The sequence below is a fragment of the Dendrobates tinctorius genome, unplaced genomic scaffold, assembly GCF_039654945.1.
Source record: "Dendrobates tinctorius isolate UK_male_01 unplaced genomic scaffold, ASM3965494v1 ptg000065l, whole genome shotgun sequence".
In the NCBI taxonomy this organism is placed as follows: Eukaryota; Metazoa; Chordata; class Amphibia; order Anura; family Dendrobatidae; genus Dendrobates; species Dendrobates tinctorius.
Genome location: NW_027361733.1, coordinates 22,074,915 through 22,095,700, shown reverse-complemented (window position 1 = coordinate 22,095,700; position 20,786 = coordinate 22,074,915). Strand labels below are relative to the sequence as shown.

General features: G+C 42.5%; 1 protein-coding gene across 1 annotated transcript in view; it reads left to right on the top strand.

Annotated features, from left to right (window-relative positions):
• The window catches only part of PMEPA1 (prostate transmembrane protein, androgen induced 1), a 52,225-nt gene extending 31,657 nt beyond the window's left edge, over nt 1-20,568 (top strand). The window contains exons 2-4 of the mRNA XM_073580694.1: nt 14,943-15,097; nt 18,656-18,709; nt 19,073-20,568. Of these exons, the coding sequence (XP_073436795.1) occupies nt 14,943-15,097; nt 18,656-18,709; nt 19,073-19,612 (749 nt within the window). The 3' untranslated portion in view covers nt 19,613-20,568. The remainder of the gene's footprint in view (nt 1-14,942; nt 15,098-18,655; nt 18,710-19,072) is intronic.
• The last annotated feature ends 218 nt before the right edge of the window (nt 20,569-20,786 follow it).

The following is a 20,786-nucleotide window of genomic DNA, read 5'->3' as shown; positions in this document are numbered from 1 at the left end:
ACAAAACAAATGAGGAAAAAGCACCACAGACATTAAAAAATAGCCTGTCAACCTCACCTTATATATCTCTACAAAAATAAATTATATATATATATATTTGTTTTAAATATATGTGTGTGTGTGTGTGTGTGTGTGTGTGTGTGTGTGTATATATATATATGTATTCATTATATCCCATTTAGTTGCTCTTCCCACTGTTGCCCATCTCCGACTATCCGCAATGACACAACCTGCGTGGGACGATATGAATAACTGTCCGCCGTATTAAGCAATTTCTTTATTTGGCTATTCAGATTCTCTCCGCTAATTACCGTCGTAATGCTTGTTAATAAGCAGATTCTCCTGATGTGACGCCCACGCTAGGTCACAGGACATTTGTCATGGGTGACAATCAGGTGGACATGTCACAAAGTTACCATTAGTCAATTCTGCTGGTTAGATTACAACCTACATAAACACACAAAAAAGTTTTTTTGTTTTTTTTTAACGTTCACTTACTTTTTGCAGTCTTTTAGAGAGTATACTAAACTTCTTATACCTATGATGTCCCCTTTATAAAAAAAAAAATGCTCCACCCCCACTCCCCTATTGAGACATTTGGCCATGGGTCAGTAGGGTTGGACTTTTTATTTTTGCACGTCCTCCCCTTTGTCCCAGTGGTTCTCCTGATACTGTTGATGTTTCTGAGGGTTAATGGTATGGGGGACACGGTCATTATCATTCCTGACGTGCAGCACTGGAACCCCGGCCTCCATTCCGAGCAGGCGGTATATTCATGGTGGTTTGTACTTCCCAACAATGTTTGTTTGGTTTCTGTTGGGTGCTCAAAAAAAAAATGATTCCCACGGTTGTCAGACATTCTGTACTAGTAGGTTAATTGACTGCTGCGGCATAATCTGCGAGTGCGTAAATTCGGCTGCAGACAGATTACCTCGAAAGTCAAAAATGGCCCCAATCGGGCAGTTTCTTCCTGGAGCTTAAGGTCCCCAAAAAATAGAATTTGTCAATCAAGATGTATGACGACCTAGAAAGGACAGAATTTTATTTTTTCCTCTTACTCTGTTGCCTAAAGCAATGAAAAAAAAAGGTTTTTTTTAATTGGGTTCACAATACATACCCCATCAGTTAGGAGGTTCCAGCTCCTCCAAGGCCATGGAGAGGTGAGAGGTTATAGAGTGGTCAGGTTGGGATTTGGAGGGGGAAGGGGAACTGCTTTTCTTTACTGACCATTGTCTTGAGTGAGAGAAACACATCCATCCATCATTATTTTATGGGCAGGGTAAAAAGAGGGACAGATGTAGATCATCATCCAAAGTCATTCCAAACACCGATGTGACCCTCCCACTCCAAAAGTAAAACTGCCATTGAAAAAAATATATATTTATGTGTTATATTTGTGTATATATACTAGATGGTGGCCCTATTCTAATGCATCGGGTATTCTAATCTAGACTATGTATGTAGTTTATTTAAAGGGAATCTGTCACCCCAATTTTGCCCCATAAGCTGGGACAACCACCATCAGGGGCTTATCTACAGCATTCTGTAATGCATTCTGTAATGCTGTAGATAAGCCCCCGATGAAACCTGAAAAATAAGAAAAACACGTAAGATTATACTCACCGGGGAGCAGGTGCGGTGGGTGTTGCGGCGCCTCCCATCTTCATACGATGATGTCCTCCTTGCTTCTCCCTCAGCTCCTGCGCAGGCGTACTTTATCGGCCCTGTAGAGGGCAGAGTAAAGTACTGCAATGCGCAGGCGCCGGGAAAGGTCAGAGAGGTCCAGAGCCTGCGCACTGCAGTACTCTGCTCTGCCCTCAACAGGACCGATAAAGTACGCCTGCGCAGGAGCTGAGGGAGAAGCAAGGAGGAGGACGTCATCGTATGAAGATGATGGGCACTGGACGGGACGGTGACATCCATCGGACCGAACACCGGGTGAGTATAATTTAACTCTTTTTTTCTTATCTTTCAGGTTTCATTACAGAATGCTGTATATAAGCCCCTGTTGGCAGTGGATGCATCTGATAGGCCAAAAATGGAGTGACAGATCCCCTTTAAATTCCGCGCCAATATCGCTGATTGCGGCAAATCCGTGCGGCAGGAGCGCCGCAGATCTCCCGACGGTAGCGGTGGCATGCGTCGTTCAAATTCCGCGCCAATTCGCAGCCGGACTGCGCATGTCGCTGATTGGTTGCGCCCAGCCGGCCGCGACAAATCAGCGGCGCAGGATTTCCGTTACAAACAGACAGAATTAGACGATTATATAGTAGATGTTTTACTATACATGTGTGTGTATATCTTATTTTAATATATATATATTAAAATAAAACATGCACACAGTTAATATATATATATATATATATATATATATATATAATGTGTATACTAGCTATTGAACCCGTTCTACGCCCGGGTGGCAATCATTTATATTGGTATATGGTCTCCATCCTGGTAAGTGCTGCTTCCATCCTGTGCCCCCATCCTGGCATGTGCTGCTCCCATCCTGTGCCCCCATCCTGGCATGTGCTGCTCCCATCCTGCGCCCCCATCCTGTGATGTGCTGCTCCCATCCTGCGCCCCATCCTGTGATGTGCTGCTCCCATCCTGCACCCCCATCCTGGCATGTGCTGCTCCCATCCTGTGCCCCCATCCTGGCATGTGCTGCTCCCATCCTGTGCCCCCATCCTGGCATGTGCTGCTCCCATCCTGCGCCCCCATCCTGGCATGTGCTGCTCCCATCCTGCGCCCCCATCCTGGCATGTGCTGCTCCCATCCTGCGCCCCATCCTGGCATGTGCTGCTCCCATCCTGTGCCCCCATCCTGGCATGTGCTGCTCCCATCCTGCGCCCCCATCCTGTGATGTGCTGCTCCCATCCTGCGCCCCATCCTGTGATGTGCTGCTCCCATCCTGCACCCCCATCCTGGCATGTGCTGCTCCCATCCTGCACCCCCATCCTGTCATGTGCTGCTCCCATCTTGCACCCCCATTCTGTCATGTGCTGCTTGCATCCCCATCCTCGGATGCGTAGCTTACAAAATGGTGCCTGAAGTGCCCTATACGCATGCGCCATTTCCAACGGAGGATTCATGTCCCGGCCTCATGACTGAAGTGACCCCGCGGCATACCGGATAGGTAAGGTGTTGTGCCGAAGATTGCGGTATGCGTTCAGTGCTTACACATACCGCGATCCTTTGGGCCACAATCCTCATCCCCGGATGCGTAACTCTGTGAGGTCCAGACTGCGCAGGCGTATGTATGTGTGTATATATATAATTATATATATATCGATTGCAGCGTGCTGTGTGCACATATGATACTCGGCTCACGAAACCCATACAAGTCTGTGGGTGCATGTGAAACATTGGACTGCACTCAGATGTCATGTGAGTGCAGTCTGATGAAAATAATTTCTCCGTCTTCTCTCCACTTGAACTCCTAAACTCCAAATCAATAATTCCAGAGTTATTTCTAAAGACGATGCACCACCTCCGACTAGACGTGCCCTTGTTGGAGGCAACTACTTTAACAATCGTTTCTTTGTCTATGTAATGCACCATGTTGGCAGCCACATTCGTTGCTGAGTCAAGATTTGTGTCTTTGTGATGTCACCAATTCTTAATGAAGGCATCAGCTGCTTTCCCATGACCCTAACCCTTTTGCCCCCCCCCCCCCCCTAAAAAAAGCCAAGTAGATGTCATCTAAAATGGTGGCTTTTATTCCTGGTCAGGGAGCAGTGCTGAAGATATTTTGCACAGTCATGAATGGTGACTGAGCAGGTCGCAGAGGGTGACAGGGAGGGTTCGGTGACTGACACCGTGTGGCCTGCACTGAGGCGAATGTCACCTCCTCTTCCTCTCAGACTCTTAATAAACATCAGATGTCTGGCAGGACGGAGCATATGACATGTCAGTCTGTTGTGCCGCTTCCCCCTCTTTAGCAAAGATACAAAGGATCTGTTTGTTGTCCTCACCCCCTCTTCCACCCTTTAATGTCATTACACTGTCCCTTTAAAAAAAAAAAAAAGTAACTTTTTTCTTTTTTTTTTTTTTTGGGTTCCAGACAGATAAATGAAATATTTGCATTTTGTCTGGAATTTTAAATCTCGTCTGTCTGATAGCGACCGAATGTTCTGTCCTCTCCGAAAGGGAAAACAGTAGAAAAAACATTGTTCGCTATCGCTAGAAAACACAGGGGCGCTTAAAGGAAAACTGATCCTTTTTTTAAAAAAAAGTTTGTTTCTTTTTGGGGGGGCTTAGGTAAATTTGTAGTCATCATTGATAATATATTCATTAAGCAAAGAACCATCAAAAATAAATCCTGTTATAGCGGTTTTTTAAAGTCAACGTTTTAATTGGTACTTTTGGCCATTTATAGAACGTTGCCTTTACAGCAAAAAGTGATTTTATTTTATTTTTTTCCTCTACTTTCCAATTTTTGTTTAATGCTAATAACCCCCCATTTTTTTCTTTTTTTTTTTTAGCATAGTGGGAACATGGTCCGGCACTCAATTTGAGGACCAGATATTATTTCATCCCAATTTTAAAAAATTGATTGACTGAATTCCTGACTTTTGATCTGACTACAAAATCCCTCCAGGACCCCGACCCCCTCGTCTAATTAGGGTCACAGAGCTTTCATGTATGACTTGAAATCTGCCGTCGTTCATTAGCTACAGACCGCCGGGAGAGAATCTACTTTTATAGTATATTTTTTACCTTTTTTGTTTCATCATGTGATGACTCCGTATGGACTATAGGGGTTGGACACTAATGGACAACCCCTGCTGAATCACTTCAGAGCCCAACAAAAAAAACCAGACAAATTATGGATACTTCCCTCCCGCCACGGTACCATTTTGGTGTTGTCTGTGCTGTTACGTTTTTATTGTTTTTAAATCCATCTCGTCCACTTTCATATGGATTTTGTCAAAGCAGCAGATGTCCAGTCTAACTTAATATTGGTGAGCTGCAGCCAATGATCGACTGCAGTGGTCACCTGACAAAACAATGTCACTGCCCATGAGGAATAGCGGCGCCAACATTGCAGGAACAACACCGCTGTGGTAGGAGAGTATCCATTTTGTTTGTATGTTAAGCAGGGGTTGTCCAGTAGTGGGCAAACCCTCTAACTTTAAAGCGCTATTCCCTGAAAATGTGTAAATTCCTGCAAATTTGACAAAAATGTCTCCAAAATTCTTTGTATATCCTATCTTTCCACTAGATCAATATGTCCAACCAAAAAACATACACTGCTGGAAAGAAGGCCAAAGTTGTAGTCAATCACTCCTCTGGGTGGACGGGTTCAAAGAGAAGCCCAACAATGGGGACATGAACGGGCAGTGTGAACACTGCCTTAGGCATGTATGAATTTAATGGCCCTCCAATACTCATTGGATAGTAGTCGGCCATAGTCAACGATCATCTGGATCCGTGATACGAGCCATTAGTTTTGACTGATGACCAACCCGTTAATGTTTGCTATTCAATAAGCCGATCGAGCATGTTGGATTACTTTTAAAAAAATCCAACATGGCCGATGTTGTTTGTTTTTTTTATTTCCTCCCACCAATGAACACGTCAGCCCATCGTTGTCTCCTATTATGGGGGCTTTTAGGCAGTAAAATTAAAAATATTAAGTAAATTTGAAAAAGATGTTGTCAGCCGTGTAATTAGACAGGAGCGCCACGGCTGCACCTGTTAAGGATCTCATCCTCTCATGTTGATCATTAATCTTATATTGTCTGGTGAAGGCGGAGAACCAGACACGCAGGAATCTTGTATGGCAGCATTATAAGCTGGCACCTCCTGCCTGGCAGCAGGTTATGTCTACAAGGACAGGTGAAGGGCAATGTACCCGGATCGCAGTCTAGCCAGACTTTCCTCTTCTCTGGGCTTAGACTGTAGGAATCTCCAAGGTCAGCGCAGGTCAATTGCTTTGTGTCAAGGAAATACGGAAACCGTGGCCTCCTGCCTACACGGCTGTGTATAGTCTGGGCGGGTGTCCTTATAGAAACCTGTGAGTCAGGCCGTGGCGTATGATAATAATTATGTATGGCACTTGCATGCTATGCCTGTAAACACATTCGCTGGGAAGCTGTAATAAATTTCAGCATTTTTTTTATTAGAAATATTAAAAAAAAAATCTAAACTCCAAATTTTTGGGCAAGTTATTCTGCTTATTATGCAACTTAATATGATGTGACACTTCCACCCACATTCATAGCGTAAGGCTCTGTAAAGAAAGCATGTTGGTTTTTACAATATCAGCCCAATTCCATTAAGATTCAATACGAGTGGGGGGGTCTTTTTGGAAAGAAGTCAAACCCTTTTTAATGATTTCATACGATCCCTTTTCAAATGTCTGCACGCCTCCCTCTTGTTAAATTCTCTGCTATTCTGCTGAACTTTCTTTAAAGTGGACCTGTCACCTTATCACAGTTTCCAGTTTTATTCCCAATGCTCCTCTAAGTATAAGTTTTATTTTGTTTTTTTGTTTTTTTCATAATAGTTCCAGAGATATGGGCCTTATTATTTGGAAGTCATTTTTATGGTCTTTCCAAGAGGGCGGAGCTCAGGAATCACGCAGAGCAAAATCACGCCCCAGAGGATCCTGTGCGAAATGCATCCTTATCTAGAAATGTTAAAAAGTTAAAATTCAGGGTAAGCAGCAGGAATAACAGAAGATCAAAAACTGGCCACTTTGTCCTGGTGGCAGGCTGTCTTTAAGGTGTATAATAACCAAGATTATAACTATAAAGCTTTTATTTTTCACCTGACCATATCCTTTGCGCAGGACTAATCATCATTAATACAATTGGTGCAGCACAAGAGTAGTTTGCAGATTGTAGGTGTAGGTACACTGTAAGTTCAGCAGCCGTGTAGATGAAAAATAGGCCATCAAGTAAAAGATGAAAAGGTCCCCATACACATCAAGCGATTGTGTGAACCCACCAATATTGGGTGGATCGGCCAACAGTCTAATGTGTATTGGGCCCCCAACTTTCCCTCAACAGAGGATTGTCAGGAAAGAGAAGGATCCGTCTTGTCTGATTCCAAATTGCTGGTCATCTTTTTTTCTATAGGAGATAAGTTGCCACCAGAGATGTCTCACAGTGGCTCTCACCGAGCACACTCTGAGTAAGTGCTCCTGTGTATTATAGTCAGGCAAGATGGCTGACGGCCGAACGATCGTTTAGCTGACAGCTATCTAGAGCTTAGGAAGGGGTTTAAGACTATTCCCTACATCGCTCTTACAAAAGGGCTCAGTACTTTTATCAAAATTGTTTTTAAGGCCAGAAAGGTGGAAGGACTCCAAATTTGGTACCTTCTTTGTCGATCTTAAGATTCCTGTAGGATGTGTGAGTGCTCTTCCCATTAATGAAAGAGATTGGGACCTTTCACTTCATGTTCTTATCAAACTTTGATGGCATGAAGACCCTAGCATCGTAGAGTAATGGGGGGGTGATACTCTGAGATGAGTATGATAAAGAGGTGTAGTAGGGTGCAACGTGGAGGTAATATGGGAATAGATGAGGTGTAGTAGGGTGCAGTATGGATGCAATATTGGAGTAATTTTACAGGTGTCGTAGGGTTCAACTTGGCTGTAATATGGGAATAGATGAAGAGGTGTAGTAGGGTCCATCATTGATGTAATATCAGAGTAATTTTGGAGGTGTTGTATGGTTCAGCTTGGCTGTAATATGGGAATATATGAAGAGGTGTAGTAGAGTGCATCATGGATGTCATATCGGAGTAATTTTGGAGGTGTCGTAGGGTTCAACTTGGCTGTAATATGGGAATAGATGAAGAGGTGTAGTAGGGTCCATCATGGATGTAATATCAGAGTAATTTTGGAGGTGTTGTATGGTTCAGCTTGGCTGTAATATGGGACTATATGAAGAGGTGTAGTAGAGTGCATCATGGATGTAATATCGGAGTAATTTTGGAGGTGTCGTAGGGTTCAGCTTGGCTGTAATATGGGAATAGATGAAGAAGAGTAGTAGGGTGCATCATGGATGTAATATCGGAGTAATTTTGGAGGTGTCGTAGGGTTCAGCTTGGCTGTAATATGGGAATAGATGAAGAAGAGTAGTAGGGTGCATCATTGATGTAATGTCGGAGTAATTTTACAGGTGTCGTAGGGTTCAGCTTGGCTGTAATGTGGGAATAAATGAAGTGTAGTAGGGTGCATCATGGATGTAATATCGGAGTAATTTTACAGGAGTCGTAGGGTTCAACTTGGCTGTAATATGGGAATAGATGAAGAGGTGTAGTAGGGTCCATCATGGATGTAATATCAGAGTAATTTTGGAGGTGTTGTATGGTTCAGCTTGGCTGTAATATGGGAATTTATGAAGAGGTGTAGTAGAGTGCATCATGGATGTAATATCGGAGTAATTTTGGAGGTGTCGTAGGGTTCAGCTTGGCTGTAATATGGGAATAGATGAAGAAGAGTAGTAGGGTGCATCATGGATGTAATATCGGAGTAATTTTACAGGTGTCATAGGGTTCAGCTTGGCTGTAATGTGGGAATAAATGAAGTGTAGTAGGGTGCATCATGGATGTAATATCGGAGTAATTTTACAGGTGTCGTAGGGTTCAACTTGGCTGTAATATGGGAATAGATGAAGAGGTGTAGTAGGGTCCATCATGGATGTAATATCAGAGTAATTTTGGAGGTGTTGTATGGTTCAGCTTGGCTGTAATATGGGAATATATGAAGAGGTGTAGTAGGGTGCATCATGGATGTAATATCGGAGTAATTTTGGAGGTGTCGTAGGGTTCAGCTTGGCTGTAATATGGGAATAGATGAAGAAGAGTAGTAGGGTGCATCATGGATGTAATATCGGAGTAATTTTACAGGTGTCGTAGGGTTCAGCTTGGCTGTAATGGAATAAATGAAGAGTTTTAGGGTGCATCATGGATGTAATATCGGAGTAATTTTGGAGGTGTTGTATGGTTCAGCTTGGCTGTAATATGGGAATATATGAAGAGGTGTAGTAGGGTGCATCATGGATGTAATATCGGAGTAATTTTACAGGTGTCATAGGGTTCAGCTTGGCTGTAATGTGGGAATAAATGAAGTGTAGTAGGGTGCATCATGGATGTAATTCAGAGTAATTTTACAGGAGTAGGGTTCAGCTTGGCTGTAATGTGGGAATAGATGAAGTGTAGTAGGGTGCATCATGGATGTAATATCGGAGTAATTTTGGAGGTGTAATAGGGTGCAGCACTGAAGTAATATTGGAGATGAATCAGAAGTGCTTTCAATGATGTTTCCTATTAGCTTTTTTCCAAGTTGGATAACATATCTAGAAATCTAGGTGTTGCTACTCGCATACATTCAGATGAGTAGCCGTACATTGCTATACCATTGCTCTAACTCATTAGCATTTCCTCCTATTGCTAAGTAATTGGCAAACATTCAGGTTGATACTTTATGGGAGGTTATGATTGAATTTACAGAACTCAACTAGCTAATTCGGGACAAAGTTTTAAAAAATAAAATAAAATTTGCGCTTGCTTAAAACAATGTTGGATCGCCGTGAACAGCAGATCATAAATATCTTCAGTTGACATCTGTCAAAAATAAAAATCCAAATTGTTTGCCGAAATTTTAAACTATTGTAGGGTTCCCCTGTATTGGGTGACTTTGTCTAAGCCTTCTCACCATGAATGTAAAATTGCTACCTTTTGATCTTTTGTAGAAGTAAAATCTTTTGTAAATATGTTTCTTTGTATGTCATTTAACAGGCAACATTGTTTCCTTTAACCTTTTGTTTCTGACCTGGAATTTTTATTTTTTATTTTTTGCTTTCAGAATTATTATTTTTCCCACCTCCTTTCTTATTTCTGCCTTTTGAGCTCTTGCTGTGTTTTTGAACAATTGACTACTGAAAAATTGGATAAAAAGTGTACAATGGGTATTTACTGCCTCCCATGCCCTTGGGGTCGGTAACCTTTTTTTTTGGCAGCATGATAGGCTTTGTTTAATGTTTTTGCTGCCCGCGTCCTTCTCACCTGGCGGGCAGCATCTACAGGTGCCTGGGAGATGTGTGTCGAAAACTGGTTTTCTCCAGGCAGCAGCTGTTACGACGGTCTAGACATTATGCAAATAAAGCTGCTCTCCCGCTTGTCTGGAAGTGGCTGGGGCCTGCCCCGCGCTTGGCTGCCGGAGTCACACTTCAACTTGTGTTACCGGGGAATATAAATATAGCTGTGACTCCGAACACCCGAACTTGCCCCCCTTCTAGTCGATCTGCATGGTTGTCATTGTTTTTGCAATTTTTCATTCATTTTTTAGTTATTTTTTAACATAAAGGCTATCTCTCAATATCGGGTCGAATATTTTCTGTAATTGCATTTTAATACGGCACATTTCGAAAATGTAAATTATCAGGCAAAAAGGTCCAAAAATATTTAAATCCATTTAGGAAAAAGAAAAACGTACTACTTAATAATAAAAAAAGAAAGAAAACGAAAAATCAAATCAAGCCCCCAAAAATGTCGCTTGCTACTTAGCCAAATGGCCTACATTAACCCTTTCTTCACGATGAAGTTCACAATTTTTCGAAACGTATTTTTTTAATTTTAGTTTTCTATAACGAGTATAATAATAATTCTCAATAATGAGAACATTTAAAATTTTTTTTTCCTCTTGTGAAAAAAATAAAGTGAAAAATAGATGTTCTATAAAAAATGGGCAAAATGTATAGGCACAGCTCCGCTATTCGCAAATCATTCTAATCGTTTTGTGCTCGGATCATCTTCTGGTGTAGGGTGGAATTTTGGAACAAGGCGAGAGAGGGAGTCTAAATCTTTTAGAGGCTGAGATAAGTGGTATGACAGGAGTTGAAAGTCAGTGGCAGAGCGCTTGCGGACCAGAATCCCAATGAATTCCAAGCGTCTCCCTTCACAGACAGCCGCAACTAACGAGATTAGATTTTTATACATTTCAGACTCTCTGATCCCCATGCTTGAGTGAGTGCCGAAATTCCAGTGTTTACACTTTGCTGCCGCAGGGCTGCGGGGCGGCATGAGATGGCATATTTTATGAAGCGTCTTTCTATCCATCTGACCGTCTGTCTGTTTATCATTAATAGGACGCCTGTTTGTAATTCCACTTGCTTTAGGCGGCAGCAGCATCCGAAGAGATGCCCGTGCTTTGGTGGAAGCCGCTAAAGAGCTTCGGTGGTTGCATTTACTGAATTAAAGTGACCCTTCCAAATTCCAAAAAATGATGCGGCACAGTGGGTACAAGTAAGAGAGTCAGAGTTTTTTTATATGATGCCACATATCCATCACATCTCTTCTGATGATCTTTTAGCCTTGGTGACCACATGCCAAGGAGTAGAAATGTCCTCCCTCAACAGTGCCACCCATTTTCTTAATTTATTTTACTCGCTTATATAGGACCATTAATTGCACACTGCTTTTATAGACATTTTACTCATTTAGGCATCAAGCTAAATTCCCTATCAGTATGTCTTCAGTTTGTGGGTGGAAACCAGAGAACCCGAAGGAAACCCACACAAGCACAGGGAGAACATTCAATCTCCTTGAAGATGTCGTCCTTGGTGGGATTTGAATCCAGAACCCCAGCGCTGCAAAGGAACAGTGCTAACCACTGAGCCACCGTGCTGTCCATGGATTGTGTCTGGTACTCGCATAATTACAATACTATAAACAAGAGTTGAGGTAATTTTTTTTGGAAAACTGCAGAACCATTTTTTCTAGCTTCTGTCTTTAAAATTGACAGGGCAAATGAAATTAGTCTCCATTTGTCCACACTTGCTTACTTAGTCAGCAACCTGACAAGGCACCATCTTTTTAGAAGGAATGCCTAATTTTTCGGTGTAGGTGAGCCCATGTAGACACTCCTCTTCTTTCAAATGCAAAAGCATAAATGTGTCTGGTGGTGCCAACGCAAACTTTCGTTGATTTTAATTTTGGGTGGTTGAACTTTGTCTTTGTCCATGATATCCTTCCCATTCCATGTTTCCATGAAACAAAATATTATCAGGATCTATATATATAAAGACATGTGAGAATAAGTCCTCCTTGACGTAGGCCATGAATAAAATCTTGTGTTGATCAGAAGTACTTGTAGGGATCTAAAAACATTGCTCCTTAATAGAGTTGAGCGACTTTGGTCGGATCGGGTTTCGTGAAACCCGAATGAAACAAAATAATTTTCAGATGAAACTCGTCCGACTAGAGCAAAACAAAGTCGGAGTTTCGTCCGAAACCCGACCCCAATGCAAGTCAATGGGAAATAAAAGTCGGACGAAACTCCGACTTTTTTTGCTCTAGTCGGACGAGTTTCATCTGAAACTTATTTTGTTTCATTCGGGTTTCACGAAACCCGATCCGACCAAAGTCGCTCAACTCTACTCCTTAATATTTTTTGCTCCCCATCCGTGGATCTGGTCCTACATCACCCATATTTAACCTGGGTTGGTCGTCCATCCTATGTTGAATGTTTTTTTTTTCCCCGTTGGGAGAAGGTGCAAACCACATGGGTCTTTCTCCCCACCGTCTAGTAGCATGGGAACCGATTTTATCCATGCTGCTGATCATGCAAAACAAATATCCTGGGTGTAATTGTTCTTGAACTATAAAAAGAAAGAGGTGAACAGCGATCTTCTGGGACTCCATTATCGTTCGGTAAGCAAAACTCTTACCTTACGTGACCTTAGCCAAGCCGGTTAGATGGCGAGTCCTAAAAATATACTATTTGTTTTAAGTTTAAAGAAGAAAAAAATGACGAGTGCCTTTTAAGCTAAGAGTATGTCCTTGTATCGCTGCCTCGTATCTGCTTGGTGAGGCCATACAGTGAAATGTTTTTAGCTTTTATTTTTTTGGTGAAGACCTAGATTAGAAGTTCAGATGGTGACTCCTTCATAGGTTGCATCATGTTACATGCAGTTCCCTAAACTATTTTATTAGACTGGTTCTTACTTGCTGTACATAGCGAATGTCCCCAGAAATTTTCACAAGGGGGAAACTGGAGAATAACAAACTAGGTAGATAATGGTGACTGAGCATTGTGACCTAAACATTTTTTCCAAGAAAAATGCATGATCTGGTAATCAATTATTGTACGTTGCACTGCACTGGTTGATTCTCTAAAAACAAGTTGAAAAGGAATGAAACATGCAGAAGTTCTAAAAAAAAAACCCACAAGGTTTAAACTGTTTTGATGATGCAATACATATTGTAAAAATTACGATATGGAACCGTGATGTGATAATTGTCATTTTTGCCTGGTATGACCTCATATGTGTCAATTATTTGCGATTTTGCCCAGATTCTAACCGGTATTAGGCTAAGTTCTGGACGATGTGTATACTGCAGTTTTTGGGGTTTTTTTTCCTCGACATATTTGCATGCGTAAAAGCACAGCATACTATTGTTCAAGTGGATGGGACTTTCAGACTGCATATTTCTTTTTTACTAATAAAAATTTCTGCACAGGTTACTGTTAATTTCTATTGTGGTAACCATGCATTTGATTTGTGCATTCTCCCCTAAAACCTAAATGAGGTGTGGGGGTAATGCATATACCTTTCTTTTTTTTTTTATTGTGTTTCCACAGAGGGCATGACTTAAAAAAAAATTCTTCTAGTCGGTTACAATGTACAGGAAGAGAATTCGGAGATTCGCCATCCTGGTAGACGCGATAGTTGTTTGCGTGATGATAGCAGGGCTTGATCTGCACAGAACCTGTCATGTCTGCTGGGTTCAGAGCCAGGGTTCCTCCCAGGGAGCCTGTACAAGGAACTCGCTCATAGTCGAGGAGGGGCCGCGTCTCTAGAGAACTGCATGTTGCTTTAAAGAAGTCTTTATTTTGCTGCCAGCCTGTAGTCTGTGAATCACTGGTCATCTTGACAAGGGCAGGGCAATTACATCTGGAATGTACTCCCCGAGATCAGGAGAGTGAAGCTGCCAAGATAAGGCCACAGAGGTCATCCTTAATCATTCCAGGGCACAACAAGGTTCTGCCACTTTTGTGGGAGCGGTGACTGGCAGGAATGTGTCTGCCTGAAGATGACAGGGGTTGACTTCTCCTTCATGGCAATTAATAGCAAAATATATATATTTGCCTTTATTGGGTTAATTTTGGGAGGGATGCCTGCTAATGGGAAGACATACGTCTTGGAAAGAAATGCACATAGTTCTGCTCCATTTATTTTTTGTCTGAAAGGACCACTGTTGGACCATCAAAATTGATTTTATGACCCCACAAGATAAATGAAGACATTTGTTGATGAGAACTTTATAGTTAATGCCACTGCTGTTCTGATGTCTAAATGAGCCTTTAATCTGGAACGCGCATTTGTTAGGGCGCAGTCAAACGGCCGAATAAGTCGGACGTGGATCAGAATGCAGTGCACGGACTGGAAATACGTGAAGTTGTCACATTCGGGTCGGGAGAGCCACAGGCCAGTGCGAGCATTGCAGTCCGATCTACATCCGATTTTGTACTTTAAAAAAAAAAAAATCTGTGACCCAACTCTGGCTACAGACATTGAGTCTCCAAATGTAATGGTTTTCTATGATTAGCGTATCACCGCTTTATAAATTACCCCGTTGGTTGTTTTATGCATTCATTGGTTAATGATTATCCAGTTTATCTGACTCCAGTATCATGTTATTGTGGTGTTTGGCAGAGCTTCCATGTCTGGGTGCTATAACAAAAGGCAATGAAAGGTCACCTTACCGGCGGCAGAGGTTAGATTGTGGACCGGCGGAGATTCATGTGTTGTGAGGGACGACAACTCCCGTTAGTGTGCCAGTAAGCTCTACAAGCTGAACCCAAGGTGTCCATGTGATTCCTTTTGGAAACAAACTTTTTGCTTTTGGAGTTATTGATTTGTGTTTTCATTTGTTTTAACTATAGCAACACCAGCTCATGGTTTCTTCTCTCTTTCTTGCAGCGGAACTGGAATTTGTTCAGATAATCATCATTGTCGTGGTGATGATGGTGATGGTCGTAGTGATCACATGTCTCCTAAACCACTACAAGCTTTCTGCACGATCCTTTATCCACCGGCACAGCCAAGGCAGGAGGAGGGAGGAGAATCTGTCTTCAGTAAGTCTTCCCACCTTGATGTCCACAGCACAATTGTTTGAGATGGAGATGGAGGCTATTTGCACAAACAGTTTTTTTTTTGCTGAGTTTTCTGTTTGAGAAAGGAAACTAGAGGAGGATTTGGAGAGTTTCTTCGCTCATGCTCTGCTCGAAAACCTCTGTGTGCACATAGCCAAAGATTACTTTAAATTGGCCTTGGTTGCCTAGAAGTAAATTGAAGAGATTTTGTACTTCTTTATAAAATTAATCTTTGAGAACCATAGTTAAGAGCACCAGCACTGCTGCCCCTAACCCTTTCCAAAACAGAAGTGAAGTCTAGTGATGAGCGAGTTAGGGCCCCGTCACACATAGCGACTCACCAGCGATCCCGACAACGATATGAACTTGTCAGGATCGCTGGTGTGTCGCTACTTGATCGCTGGTGAGCTGTCAAACAGGCACCTTCACCAGCGATCAGCACCAGCGACGACGAGCGCGCGCGTCGCTGTGTACCTTAGATACCAGCACGCTGATGCAGGGAGCTGGTAACCAAGGTAAACAGCGGGTTTCCAAGCGCCGCGCGGCACTTAGAAACCCGCTGTTTACCTTGGTTACCAGCTCCCTGCACCAGCGTGCTTGTCTCCAAGGTACGCAGAGGGTTTCTAAGCGCCGCACGACGCTTAGAAACCCGCTGTTTACCTTGGCTACGAGCTGGGAGCTCGGTGATCGCTGCTCTCCCGCCTGCCACACGCAGCGATGCGTGCTGGTTAGCGGGAGACCAACGATCAATAAAATTCCAGGCTATTCGAGCACGATCGGCGATACCCGGCAGGGGGGCCGGTCGCTGATAGGTGTCACACACAGCGATCTCGCAGGTGAGATCGCTGTTGCGTCACAAAACTTATGACTCAGCCGCGATCTCGCTAGCGAGATCGCTGTGTGTGACGGGGGCTTAAGTGTTATCCGAGTATTCTTGGGTACTGACTGAATGTTTTCGGCGTTCTCGAATAATATGTTCGAGTCCCTTCAGCTGCATGCCTCGCGACTGTTCGACAGCCGCAACACATGCAGGGACTGCCTGACATCCCTGATAATTTTATATTTGCCCATCTCCAAGGGCACACACTCACTCGTTCTATGGAACTACGAGGTTGATTATGGACTCTACTCATAGGGTCATCGTTGATGTTTGACAACTTCTTGGCACCATTCATTGCCTAGCATGACCAGTAGAGGGGCACACGCCCATTAGAATGTAAAGTGGTTTATTTCTGACACAATGATGCACCCTAGTTTTTGTATATGTGTATGTATATACCCGTATATACTCGTATAAGCCGACCCCCTTAATTTTACCACACAAAACTGGGAAAACTTATTGACTTGAATATAAGCCTAGGGTTGAAAATGCAGCAGCTACTGGTAAATTTCAAAAATAAATACCAATAAAAGTAAAATTAATTGAGACCTCAGTAGTTTAAATGTTTTTGAATATCCATATTGAATCAGGAGCCCCATATAATGCTCGATACAGTTCATGATGTTCCCATTAGATGCTCCATACAAAATACACTCCATATAATGCTGCACAAAGGTTAATAATGGCCCCATAAGATGCTCCATAGAATATGCCCCATATGCTGCCCCATATAATGCTCCATAGATTATGCTCCATATGATGCTCCATAGATTATGCCCCATATGCTGCTCCATAGATTATGACCCATATGCTGCTCCATAGATTATGCCCCATATGCTGCCCCATAAAAGGCTCCATAGATTATGCCCCATATGCTGTTCCATAGATTATGCCCCAAATGCTGCTCCATAGATTATGCCCCAAATGCTGCTCCATAGATTATGCCCCATATGCTGCTCCATAGATTATGCCCCATATGCTGCTCCATAGATTATGCCCCAAATGCTGCTCCATAGATTATGCCCCAAATGCTGCTCCATAGATTATGCCCCATATGCTGCTCCATAGATTATGACCCATATGCTGCTCCATAGATTATGCCCAATATGCTGCCACGTAAAATGCTCCATAGATTATGCCCCATATGCTGCTCCATAGAGGTTATGGCCCCATATGCTGCTGCAAATTAAAAAAAAAAAAGACATACTCTTCTTTCATCGCTTGAGGCCAGGTGCCGGTGTCCTGAGCAGGTGGGGACACCGTCGCACTATGGGGGATAGGTGCCGGTGTCACCGCTAGCTCAGGGCCCCGGCACCTGCAATATTCACCTGTCCCCTTTCCACCGATGCGCGCCGCTCTGTCTTCTGGGTCCTCTGTCAGTGACTGTTCAGGCAGAGGGTGCGCACTAACCACGTCATCGCGCCGAACCGGAACGTCACTGACATAGGACGCGGAGGACAGAGCGTCACACAGCGGTGGAACGGGGACAGATGAATATCATAAGTACCCCCTCCTGGCACAGTCTCCGCAGCCCCTGCTTCTCCCACGGTCTCTGGCAGCTCTTCCTTCTTTCAGCGGTCACATGGTACCACTCATTAAAGACATGAATATGCTGGGTACCGTAATCCTGTAAAAAATAGAATAAAAATAAAAAATAGAGATAAAATCTCCCTCCGGCGGCCCCCGAAGTCCTTCCCGCCTCTCACCACGCTCCTGGCATCTTCCGGTCCCAGTAATGCTTTGCGCGAATGACCGCTGATGATGTTGCGCTCTCGAGAGCGTGACGTCATCTCAGGTCCTTCGTGCAAAGCATTACTGGGACCGGAAGATTCCAGGAGCGCCGCAGAGCAGATCGAGGGCCGTCGGAAGGTGAGATTAACAATTTTTTTTTTTTATTATTGTTTTAACATCCTATCTATCACATTTCCAGTTGATTCTAATCGCTTGCGCAAGCATTCTGCAAGCGAAAAACGCTTGCAAAACAATTGTTTTTCGCGGGAAAAATGCATGCGGATTCGCATGCATTTTACCCGCGGCGGGAGTGCGGAAATGTTGCGGAAATTTCTGTAGCATTTCTGCACGTGTACATATAGCCTAAATGAGGTTGATTTTTAAAAGATCAACTGATTCAGATGCCACTATTAGTGGGATTACAATTACTGCCTTATCTGTCTGCATGCCGGTTGGAGACTGCTATACTAAATGCTAAAAAAAATACTCTGTCTCCGACGAATACATTTCAGAGCAACAATGTATTTATCCAGTTTACAAAAATATATTTTGACCAACTACCGTATTTATCCCCACCTCATTCCCTCATACAAAATCCCGACTATTCCTCCATTTATGGTCCAACATTTGTCCTGCAAGCTGATAAAGGGAACGGGGATGTCAGAGCTCAGGAGTCTGATCATCTTAGTGAAAATTGTAGGCTGCCTTTGGCGAGGGGGCTGACCTTATATGAATCAAAAATTTAAAAGTTCAAAAGGGATTGGGGTGAATTGTTTTTTTTTTTTTAATGCCTATTCAACTTCTTAAGAGACCCTCGCCTCCAAATTGACCAAAATTACATAAAAATCCCATTCTTGGTGATCAAGACGCTCCACATGGCCCCAAGCCAATAGTCATGATTGGTATTTTTTTTTCTTTGTCTGACATAGGAAGGAAGCCTGTGGCCTTCGGAGAGCACAGTATCGGGAAACGGGGTGGCAGAGGTAAGATGGCAAAGCAGATGTATTTTCGCTGCTCTCTTTGACCAATGATCATACAACCTGAAGATTGTAAGATTGTATCTAATGATTGCAAAAAGGGTCATATCAAAGTAGCCTCACAAGGCAACTTGCAGGTCTAAAAAGGTTGAGCACCTGCGTTTTTTATTTTTTTTATTTTGGTGAGGACGTTAAGATATGTTCAGATTTGACGTGCCAAGGGCTGCAAGTTAAAAAATAAAGATTTTTATTTTTTTATGTTATCATAGTTCTTAAAGGAGCATGGAAATTAAATCCATGATATTAATGTGCAAGCACCATTTTATTGATTTTTAATATATACATTGTTTCTTTTGCTCCCCCCTACAGCACATTTACACACCGAGACCCTCAGACAGACTCAACATCCCACCTTTCCTCCAAAGAGATCGCTTCAACCGCTTCCAGCCCACCTATCCCTATATTCAGCACCAGATTGACCTCCCGCCCACCATCTCTTTATCAGACGGAGAGGAGCCACCACCGTACCAAGGACCTTGCACTTTGCAGCTCCGCGACCCTGAACAACAGATGGAACTGAATCGAGAGAGTGTGCGGGCGCCTCCAAACCGGACCATCTTTGACAGCGACTTAATCGATAGTTCGGTCTACGGAGGACCTTGTCCCCCGAGCAGCAACTCTGGAGTGAGCGCCACCTCTTACAGCAGCAACGGGAGAATGGAAGGTCCACCGCCAACTTATAGTGAGGTCATAGGTCATTACCCCGGGTCCTCATTTTACCAGCATCAACAAAACATGGGCACTCCCTCAATATTAGAAAGCAGCAGACTTCACTTGCAAAGCAATGTTCTTGACAGCACAGTTGCACGGAGCAAAGACAAGGACAAACAAAAAGGACAGCCGTTTTAGGATAAAAAAAAACACAAACTGATTGGCAAAAAAAAGTGGAAATCCGTAAACGCTGCACTTCTAAACCGGCCCGTTTCGTTGTCAGCCGGGTCGCAATATGGTTGCGTGCCTTTCTGATGACCAACAGATTGCAGTGGTAAAAACTTTTAAAGAAGACAACGGGGAGGAGGGAGAGAATAAATGTTAAGCAAGAAAACCCTCCCGGCCTCTTCACCTTCTTCCTGTATAAATATTTAGTTGTTTTGTCTGGTTTGAATGCACAAGCCGAGGAAGCTTGCAATCCTGTTTATATGTTTCGCTGTGTCTTGGATTCTCCTTACACAGATACCCTTTAAGAAGTTGACTAGCCTGCGTGAGTGCTTACCTATATACCCCTCATCACCTTATATCTATATATATAATGTACTTTTTTTTTTTTTTTTTTTTAAGTATCTCACTTAATGTTAAAGAAAAGGAAACAAAATCCTGAAATATTTGCACAAAACTTTTTTGTTAAAGAAAAAAAAAAGACTTGCAATATCTAAATATATATGAGAACTAAGAGAAAAATAGTATGAGTGATGGGGAAGTATTTTTGTATTCGAAAAGGGCCTTTACATTTTGGGATGTTTTGTTTGTCAGAAAATGGATGTAAAAAAAAAATGGAGAAACAGAATTTTTTTTTCTAGGGAATGGGTCGATTTGTTGAGTGCCAACTCTGAAAGAGTGTTTAAAAAAAAAAAAAAAAAGGAAAAAAAAAAAGCGGGGACTAGAGTTATTTATATAAATGTAAAAAAAAATTGCACTATTTTTTTATATGACTATAGCTGTCCTTGTGTTAACAACAATGTATCATGTCTACCACAAAGAAATACAAAAAAAAAAGAAAAAAAAATGGAAAATTAAAAAAAGAAAGTTATGTGCTGCATTGATCAACTATGTTCTAAACCCCCAAATTAAAATAATTATAAAAATTTTTTACAGCACTTGTTTTTTTCACAGATTTGGGTTGGTGAAGTCTTGGGTTGGAAGATTTGGCTTTATGGTACAAAAAATGTTTAATTTAGCGAATGTAGCACATGGCACATTTGAATGGTTTTCCTGGTAACGTATCAACTTACTTGTAGGTCTCTGTTGTTTTAAATGCCCGTTCTTGAGGAAAAACGTGAGCTTGTTTTTGAGAGTTAATTACTTT